The sequence below is a fragment of the Olea europaea genome, unplaced genomic scaffold (assembly GCF_002742605.1).
Source record: "Olea europaea var. sylvestris unplaced genomic scaffold, O_europaea_v1 scaffold2078, whole genome shotgun sequence".
NCBI lineage: Eukaryota > Viridiplantae > Streptophyta > Magnoliopsida > Lamiales > Oleaceae > Olea > Olea europaea.
The window spans coordinates 40,708-50,992 of NW_019238703.1; the positions used below are offsets into that span (position 1 = coordinate 40,708).

Below are 10,285 nucleotides of genomic sequence, written 5' to 3' on the forward strand. Positions count from 1 at the left end.
ATCACAATTTAGCCATCAAGCCTCGCAGGTTCGGTTTTCTCAACCACATCGGCTTCCTCATCGGAATTCAGCCTCCACAAACCTCGCAGGTTCGATTTCTCAACTACCTCGGCTTCCTCATCAGAATTCAGCCTTCACAAGCCTCGCAGGTTCGATTTCTCAAACTACCTCGACTTCATCATTCTTCCACAACAACACATTTCTAACTCCAATTATGATATAAATATCTATACTTTGACTTGGGGGACTATTATTTGGGGTAAAAAAATTTCAAAAATTTCTTTCAACTTAACTGGCTAGCTTTACTTCATCAAAGTCATCGCATTACATAAATTACTATACTTGGACTTGGGGGACTATTGTTACGTGTTTGCACACTTGGGCAACTCACTGGGGCTCATAGCCAACTTATGCCGAACCACATGGCACTCAAGCAAAGGTGATTTGCATAGTCAAGGCCCACAAACCGAGGTCCACAGAAGTCTAGGCCCATATATACCAAGGCCCATCTATCATTGCCTCTTGATGAGCTTCCGAAACCCATATGCCGATACCCTTTAAAGGTGGACGAGGCCCTGTTGGCCGAAGCTCTGTAGCCGAGGTAGCAGCCTCAGAATCACAAAGCAACATCTTCCATAAACACTTCTCCCAAGAGATCCTCTGCATAAAGATCTTACTTGAATGATTGATAAGATGTTTGTCATGAGTGAAAATGTTAAGTCTTGTCACTAGTAGAGGCAGCTCTACCAATCAATAAATGTATTGCAGGCTAGGTGCGGCTGATGCCTACAATTTGACATGTAAATTAACCGGATGAGGCCACGTGTACCCCGAACCAAAGGTCACGATCTAACTTGTGACACTATAAATACTCCCCGATATACCCCATACAAAGGCTAATACAAGAATCAATATAAGAAACCATACTTTACTCAATCTTGCAATACAAACGAGTTCATACATATTCAAATACACATTTACAAACATCGATTGGTAATTATTGTACAATCGGTCTACGAACATTCTGTCGGATTCTAAACGTTCTCGTCCTGCGCCGTTGAGCTATTCCCATGCCCTTGATATGTCCGTTTTAGACTGTCCACTTGTCTTAGCGTGTTGGACTTTCGTTCATGTGTGTGCGGGTGAGTCCGACATCTGTTGGCAACATTTTTTGGGGTCAATAAAACTCACGAGTAACTCATCAGCTGTAAAGGAAACGCATTATTCTCATCTTCTCATCACCAAGACATTTGTACAAAATGAGGACTCCAACTTTAGATAATCTTATTCGAAGACCAATTCCTCCAATTAAAAAATATGTAGAGAATAAGCTACTAGTCATTTGTGTATGTTAAAAAAAAAATGCCACAAAAAGAATACAAAAACCATTGGGGTATAGAGCTTCCATATCAAAGCAAGCTACAAAACGAGTCGTTTGATATTTCTCCAAAATCAAACACCTTAAGCAATCAAGACTTCGTCATTCAGTGTGAAATTGTTATCTTCTTGTCTCCCTGGTTACAAGAAATTTAAACCTTATGATTTACCTTAAGCTTTTAGTACCATCTCCAATAAGTAGTGAATTGCGCGAAAATATGTTAATTTATCTTCATTCCTCTTTAGGCCCTTTCTTGTACTTATGATCCACAATTAGTAAACTTCAGATCCACATTGGAGATACTCTTCTTTTCATTCTCATTTTCCTTGTCACATGTAAAGCAATTCACATTGTACATTGAAGATGTTCTACGTGAAATGTCACTGACGAACATGGATGTAATTTATTAATATAGTATTTGTATGTCAAAGTAAATATTCAAGCTCATTACTATTTGCGAACTCGAACTTGAATGATCACTTGTTCTCTGAATAGCCCTTGAACCAGTAATTTGTTAAATTCATTCTAGTCGGCACTTGTGATTTTTTGGGTGTAAGCATACATTCTTGCATTCAAGAATTCCATTTTCGTGCTTTTCAGTTTGCATATGCAAATACTATAGAAACATCAAATTTATGAAAATCCAAAAAAGAAAGAGAAAATTCTTTCATTCTCTTGAAATAATACTACTGTGAAGTATGATAAAAGAACTTGCAGGGATTTATTACAGATGGTGCTTGGTCGGCAAATGTTACACCATCATTTTCGTCCCTGTCCAAGTATAATAAAAGAAACAAAACCTATCCCCCAATGCAGGGAAACAGCAATAAAACTCATAATCTAAAAACCAGAAAACACCCTTTTTACGGGTTATTAATTTGTATCAGATGTTTCTTGTATATGGAATTAACAAAGGGGCAGATCTGCAGGTGGCAGCTCTAAAGTTTCCAATTCGCCTACTCCATTTTCCACAATAAAAGCCATTGCCAAACCCCAGGTGATATGGACGTCCAAGTGACAGTGCATCAACCAAACCCCTGATTTTGTTAAATACACAGGTTAGAAGAAGCAGTTTGACAGATATAAGAAGAAGAGAAAGCAGAAAATATATTTTTTCACCTGGATTATCTGCTACAAATCTGATCACGGACCATCCACCAACAGGTACACTTGCTGTATTACGTAGAGGTGGATCTACAAGGTTGAATTTCGCCGTATCTTTGTTTGGGTCGAAATTTCCGAAGCCCTCGGCAATTATGTAAAAATCATATCCATGAAGATGAATTGGATGGTTCTCAGCAGTGAAGATGCTTGTTCCCTGTATCACCAATTGAACTCTCGCCCCATACTTCAACTTGTACACTTTAGTCCCAGGAACTGGTTGCTGTAATGACTGACTCACGTTACCAGTATAATCAAATTTCACTGGGGGCCCTCCTGGAAAATCAGTAGTGAAAACTCCAGGTATTCCTTGCTGATGTGCTTGCAGCAAGGAAAAGCTGGAGGGGAGCACAAAAGATACATTGTTCATACTGGCAGTGAATCGAGTTCCATTTGGACCCTGACAATTTGCAGGGCTGGAACCTATGGGGCAGTTGTTGAGTCCTAGACCAACCGTGAAGAACAGATTCTCATCAATTTCAGTGGGTACTAAAGCTTTTCTTGGGCTTCTGAAGCTTTTAGAGAAAGCAGTGGCAGTAGCAGTGTCATTGAATGCTGGCAGATTAGGCATAACTGGTTTTACTGAGACATCTTTGGCAGGACAAGGGGCAGATTTGTAGTCGAGGATGGCTGTGGTGGTAGTGTTATCAAATGGTGCACCTTGAGCACTGGCGTATGCTCGTGCAGCTATGTAGTATCTGGCAGGTAGCTGATCTGCTGTGATCAGAACATCAGTTGTCTGTCCTGGTCCGAGCATGAGGACTGTGGTGGTGAATGGCTTGACATAGGAGGCATCAGCTCCAACAACCGTGAGCTTGTGGTTGGCAACAGTAAAGAAAAGCTGTTGATTAAGCCCAGAGTTAATGATTCTGAGGAGATTGGTTTCGCCAGAGTCTACTGGTACTATGATTGTATCTGTACAGCGTCAAATTATAAATACGTCTGAGAAAATTTGATTGCTATGATAAAAAGGAGAACCCTGATGTACCAGACCTTTGCTGGAGCAGTTGTATAGATCACCAGGTTGACCATTGATGGTGTAGGCATCGGAAACATTAGGAGCAGCTCCTGTTCTTGTTGCTTGCCTTACAACATCAATCGGATTTGCATCCCACCATTCACCTACATATCATAGTCAAGTCAATAAAGTTATTTGAAGAACACATTGATTGGTATGTATACTTAAATTGAGGATTTCATTACCAAGAAGAAGGGGAGTTTCGCGTCTTGGCTTGGGAAAAGGATAAGAATCTCCCTCCTTTGGACGAATTATGAGAGCCCCGTACACAGTGGCTCTAAGCCACGAGCTGTGGGCATGCCACCAAAGTGTCCCTTCCTGTCCTTGAATTGTAAACCGGTAAGTGTAACTCCCTCCTGGTCTAATAGGGCATTGAGTCACAAATTCTGGTCCGTCAGCCCATCCAGTTCTCATTTGTCGAACACCGTGCCTGTATTAATAAAAAGAGAAGATTAGACACTTAATTATGAAGTATGAGAGAAGTTTAAAGACGCATTTAGTTATTACCAATGAATGGTGGCATTGTATCGAGCTCTGTTAACAACATTGATCACTAGTGTGTCACCATTATTCACCTCCAGTGTTGGTCCAGGATACATCCCATTCACTGTAATCGTGCTATGAGTCTTGCACAGCCTCTTCACTGGAGTTGCTTGAATCTGTACATTTCATAAAAACAGTTAAAATCTTCCAACTCCGAAATTCAAGAAATCGCAAAGGAAAATTCAGAACAATGACATACAACAAAATCATGGTAGTGAGTTTTCGCATTAGATATTGCAGCCATCGTGCTTGAGAAAATTAGGAACAACAAGCCTAAGCATACGGGATTGGCCTCCATAATTTCACTTCTGTACTTCTGTATAGAATGTGATGAAAAGAAACGAATGAATATTTAGTTTGCGAAGTTTGATGAGAGAACTGAATTCCTTTTATACACAATAGTAGAGATAGAGAGGGTGGTTCTGACTTCTGAGGTTGGTAGTTTTAGGTTTTAATGGTCAAGATTGCAGGGGAAAACTTAGAGGTTGTTGCACCCGCTGCCATATCAAACTGAAAAATTTTCATTTCTGCTTCATAAACAAGCCTTCTTTCCAAGGTTGGATTATTTCACGTCTCTAGCCGGCATCTTACAAAGAATTTTCAGCATCCATATTACCTCCTTTGTCATCATATCTATATTTCCCACCAATATGCACAAACTTTTCTGAGAACTTCAATCTCTCCCTCTCTTTTTTTTCTCCAAGCCTAGATAAAAGCTAAGTAATATTTGATTGCTATGTCATTTTGAATGTAAGAATAAAAATTAACTCATGAGGATTATGAGTCTAGATAAATTGCATTAAGGATGAAAATCTACAAATCACTTATTACTTATAAATTATGTAAGAATCACAACTTATAAGCATTTAAAAGATTTAGGCTTCGTCAAGTACCATTTTACATCTCCTGTTTGTTCATTTTGAATTTGATGTTACATAATATTAAAGGTTGTTGACAAAATATTGTTTGGGGATAAATCGCCACTTTGACAATGGTGCCATTTCTTCATGACCTTTAAATCACTAAAAATGTGCGAATTATAATAATTTTTCAAAATACTTTTCACGATGCGAGCGAATATCCCACATACAAAAATGAGATAAAAGATTATTGTTAATACGAGAGATTACTTTTGAATCATTGAATTTAAATGGTTAAACGGCTAAAGGTATTGAAAATTTCATAGGTATAAAAACATTTACGTATTCATTTATATTAATAAATCAAATATTTTTAGTCTCTCTGAATTGAATAATGAGAGGATATAGCAAAGACTAAAGAATTGAATGCCTTTTAAGTTGGTAAGTTTGTTAACAACTTTTCATGAAACTCGAAAAAGGCCAAAAAAGATATAATCGTTGACTAGTTAAATATGTTAGATAAGGAAAATTAATTGACAGAAGAAACAAAGATTTCAAATCAATATTTCTATCGTAAGTTTTCAATTTTCTGTTAATTGGGCAATCGTTTTCTTCTAGTAGTTGTAAGTGGGTGTGAATTTTCATGATATTAACCTAATAATTATTATGAAAATGTGCATCGAAATTGCATGCCATGATAGCAGAAGGTGTACCAATAACTAGAAATTCAAGCATTTTAATTAAGATTAGCTAAGCATTTATTATAGTTACGTAGATGCCTCCACAATCGAAGTTCCCCTGCCTCATTTTTCCCAATAAATGCTTCCTTTACAATCAAACTTAATTTAAATGCACGTTTTGATAATCAGATGGAACAAAGTAAACTTGAGAAGTCGAGAAAAAGTAAGAAACATATGTCATTCCTGTTTGGTCTTCATTTTTTAAAATTTATTTTCCTTTAAAATTATTTTCAATCTCACATTTTATCTTATCCACAATTTCTATCAAATTTTTTTTTTTTTTTGCATACAATCATTTTCCTTCTATTAGGATTTACTAAAAATTTGATTTTTCTCTGAATCAAATAGGGCGCTATTTACTTATTAAATTTTGTTTGCATTTAAATTATTTCCAAATTTCTTATATTTTATCCAATAACTAGTATCAAACTACATTACAAATTTAGAGAACAATGAGCTTTTTTTTGGGGTTCATTTTCTATAATGGTTTTTGGTTCTTTAAAAAGTTCTATATCCAAATTATTAACAATATAATCATAAAAAGCTAATTAATTACTTGATATTGGTTACTTAAATTTCACAAACATATAATAATTTCTACACACTATTACTAAGAAAAATCGTATATCCGTTTTTGAGTTTTGACGTGTGTTGTGCTTTCGTGGTTGATTTTGAATACTATCATTCATGCAATTAATTATTAGTGATGACAACGGGACAAGTCGAGGTCGGGATAGCCATGTTCGTCCTGTTAAAGGAATAAATCTCACATCGGTTAAATATCGAAATATTGACCAATTTAAATAGATTTTGGGTCATTCCTCTTAATAAGGTTGACCTTATTAAGATGGACCTCAAATCTTAACATAGTATCAGAGCCCAGTAAACTCCAACGAGTTATTCGATTCGATTAAGTCTAAAAAAATGAGCATACGAATTTCAAAATTGGTCTGCTCAAAAAGAGTCACCATCTTGCGGGGGCATGTTAAGGGAATAAATCTCACATCGGTTAAATACCGAAATATTAACCAACGTAAATAAATCTTGGACCACTCTTCTTAATAATATTGACCTTATTAAAATGGACCCCAAATCTTAATACGTCCCTGTTCCATCGGAATTTTTGTCTCATTGTCCTGCTGCATACTCGATAAAGGTGGAGCTGAGCCAGGGTGGGACCGCAAGTATCAAGTAAAACAAATTCTTTTTGTCATCCCAATTAATTACACTTTGGAGTTATGGTTGGAAAAAGCTATGGTCGGAAAATGATTTTGCATTTCAAGTGTGAAAGGTTGTATGACTGTGACATCAATGTCGAGATAGTTGTTTGGACTTACTTTCGAGCATAGATTTCATTCTAACCTATGTCCATGAGAAGGTAATCGCTGTTATATAACTTTATCATCTAGAAGTCTTATTGTTGCCTCGACTTGGTGATGAACTATTCTACTTTTTTCCTCTTCTTTTACTTTTGACGAACTTTGTAAGAGACTATGTTACATGTTCGATTAACTTGTGGTCTAGGCTTTTATGTACATTTATTTTAATAATACATTAATGGAAATGGAAGTGCTTATTTAGAAATGGTGAATGCAGATATTTTGAGTTAAGGGGCACAATCAAACTTGCAACAATATTATTAAAAAAAATAAAATTAAAGTATTCGATATCTAATTACAATTATTTTATACACATTCTCATACTTTGATAACGTTTTATAATTACATCCGTCCTCTACAACTTTCAATCTTACTTTAATATTGTTCTTCTCTTTAGACTTGTTTGTTTACTTTCTCGACGTTCGATCTCACTTTCTCATTTTTTTTTTCTCTATATGGTTTGTTTCAGTTGCCTTCACTACAATCTCCAATTGATCTGATTTCACTTTCTACTCTTCCTCAAATAACTCGTCTTCTCTTAAATTCCCAAATCAAACTGTTGCTTTTTTAAATTGATAGCAGCCAACTGCTGGCCAAGAATCTTATGATCCACCACATACATAGACGAATCCAACATATAATCCAGGTAACGTTATAGATGAATTTATGCACTCTAGATCTAATGCATTTTATGCATATTATGAATTCTATTAATATAGTAGATTCACAATCCTTCTTAAAGAATCAATGATAAATGGACTACCAAAGTTCAACGCGGCTTCTTTAATATTCATAATAAGTATAGTTCAACGCGTCTTCTTTAATATTCATAGTAAGTATAGTTAAACTTCCAACATGGTCAACTTCTGAAGATATCAACAAATAAGTTAACAGATTTAAATATAATCAGTTTTAAAGATCAAAATTGTCAGCAAAAAAAATCCTAAACTGATCGCGTATGGCTGATAAATCATATATTCCCAGATCTATATGCAATACTTGACCAAAAGGCTATTAAAAATTAAAAATAAAATCATATATTACAAAAAATTACAACATGATTACATACCTCATAAAAAACAATGCTTTTATGTAGAGAGTGAATGACGAGAATTAATAAGATATAATGCCTCAAAGTAATGAAATAAAAAAAAAATGGAAAAAAAAATACCAATTTTCAGAAAATTGGTGGATAGCATGACCCACGATGATCCACCTTAGTCCACCCGCGGCTAGAATGTTTTGATGTAGTAACATCTTAGAACTTCCGTTGCAATAAAAGTGCAAATATTAGTTGGAATGTCCCGATAAACTTTGGTAGATTCTTGTAACCGAAATTGTAGTTAATAGAAAAAATAAAAAAATAATATTATTTACAGTCATTTATTATCGTAATCATTCCACGTGACATACATATGACATTTAGGCACCATTTGATACATGAAAATTTTCCCTTGAAAATAGAAAATCAATTCCAACTTTAATTTTAAGGGTGTTTGATAGTCAAAATTTTTCCTAGAATTCATATTCCAACTTTCTTACAACATAAGCCAATTTCCAGTTTTTCCTTGAATTGGATTTTCAGCTACTGTAGCTTTTTTTTTTATTTTTTTTTATAATGGAAACAAATTTTAATAATTATTGTAGAAAAAATTTCTCTTTAATTAATAATTTTCTTGTAAAACAAAGTCAAACGAATACTAAAAGATAAATGATTTTCTTGATTTATTTATTTTATTATTATTATTTTTTTTACAATTGAAACAAATTTCATCCCCAATAACAATATATTATATTCCTTTAATTGACAATTTTCATATAAAACAAAGTCAAACAAACACTAAAAAATACATTTATTTCAACATTTTTCACTTGAAAAATTATACCAATTAAACACAACAATTTGCAATTCCCAAGAAAATAATTTTTAGGCAATTTAATTCCTTGAAATTCATTTTATTTCCACCCAAATTCTATCTTCGTAATCAAACGGATCCTTAATAATTTGATACTTATGTGATAATTTTTTATTACTTTATACAATAAATTACTAATCGTCACATATATATTACATAGGACGACTACAATAGTAAAAGATAAATAGCATTATTTCGAAATAAAAAGACTTATAGCTTGTTTGAAAGTGATTTTTCATTTCAAAAAATTGATTTTTTGACCGTTATTTCACTATTTCAATCATAAAATTTGACTTCTCTCAAAAATGGTCTCCACAATTTTTCTAACGATCACAAAATTAATTTTCAAAATCACTCCCGAACAAAGCTTTATGTTCGTAAAGTTCCTGACACGTGGTTCTCACGTGGCAACACAACACCGTGCGGAGTCTTCCATCTCTTGACACCACGTTCGTCGCCCTTACCTGATCTCTCTCCTTTTCTAAACACCCCCTCTTCCCCCCTCCCCAACCCCACTCCAATCCCCCTTCAATCTTCTCCTCTAGTACTCTGCAAATGTCATCCTTATCGATCCCTCTCTGAAAAATTTATCTTGACCGGTAATTCTTCATTGTTTTGGTAAAATATTTTGCTGTAGATTTGCAGTTGTTAAAAGGAAAGAATAATGATGGGATATGAGAACCAGGGCTATGAAGAAGCCCATGTTTCATAAAAACAGTTAAAATCTTCCAACTCCGAAATTCAAGAAATCGCAAAGGAAAATTCAGAACAATGGCATACAACAAAATCATGGTAGTGAGTTTTCGCATTAGATATTGCAGCCATCGTGCTTGAGAAAATTAGGAACAACAAGCCTAAGCATATGGGATTGGCCTCCATAATTTCACTTCTGTACTTCTGTATAGAATGTGATGAAAAGAAACGAATGAATATTTAGTTTGCGAAGTTTAATGAGAGAACTGAATTCCTTTTATACACAATAGTAGAGATAGAGAGGGTGGTTCTGACTTCTGAGGTTGGTAGTTTTAGGTTTTAATGGTCAAGATTGCAGGGGAAAACTTAGAGGTTGTTGCACCCGCTGCCATATCAAACTGAAAAATTTTCATTTCTGCTTCATATACAAGTCTTCCTTCCAAGGTTGGATTATTTCACGTCTCTAGCCGACATCTTACAAAGAATTTCAGCATCCATATTACTTCCTTTGTCATCATATTCATATTTCCCACCAATATGCACAAAACTTTTCTGAAAACTTCAATCTCTCCCTCTCTTTTTTTCTCCAAGTCTAGA

General features: G+C 34.8%; 1 protein-coding gene across 2 annotated transcripts; it reads right to left on the minus strand.

Moving 5' to 3' along the window:
* Window positions 1-2,028: 2,028 nt before the first annotated feature.
* LOC111380004 (laccase-12-like) lies at window positions 2,029-9,920 on the minus strand. 2 transcript variants are annotated; one of them, XM_023003467.1, is made up of 6 exons: window positions 9,776-9,920; window positions 4,065-4,216; window positions 3,743-3,987; window positions 3,533-3,661; window positions 2,498-3,454; window positions 2,029-2,415 (listed from the first exon to the last, which is right to left on the minus strand). In XM_023003467.1, exons 1-6 carry the CDS (start codon window positions 9,872-9,874, stop codon window positions 2,285-2,287), a joined length of 1,713 nt encoding a protein of 570 aa, XP_022859235.1. In that variant the 5' UTR covers window positions 9,875-9,920; the 3' UTR covers window positions 2,029-2,284. The 2 variants fall into 2 exon arrangements, with proteins under 2 accessions (XP_022859235.1, XP_022859234.1); XM_023003466.1 differs by lacking the exon at window positions 9,776-9,920 and adding an exon at window positions 4,300-4,464.
* Between the last annotated feature and the right edge of the window lie 365 nt (window positions 9,921-10,285).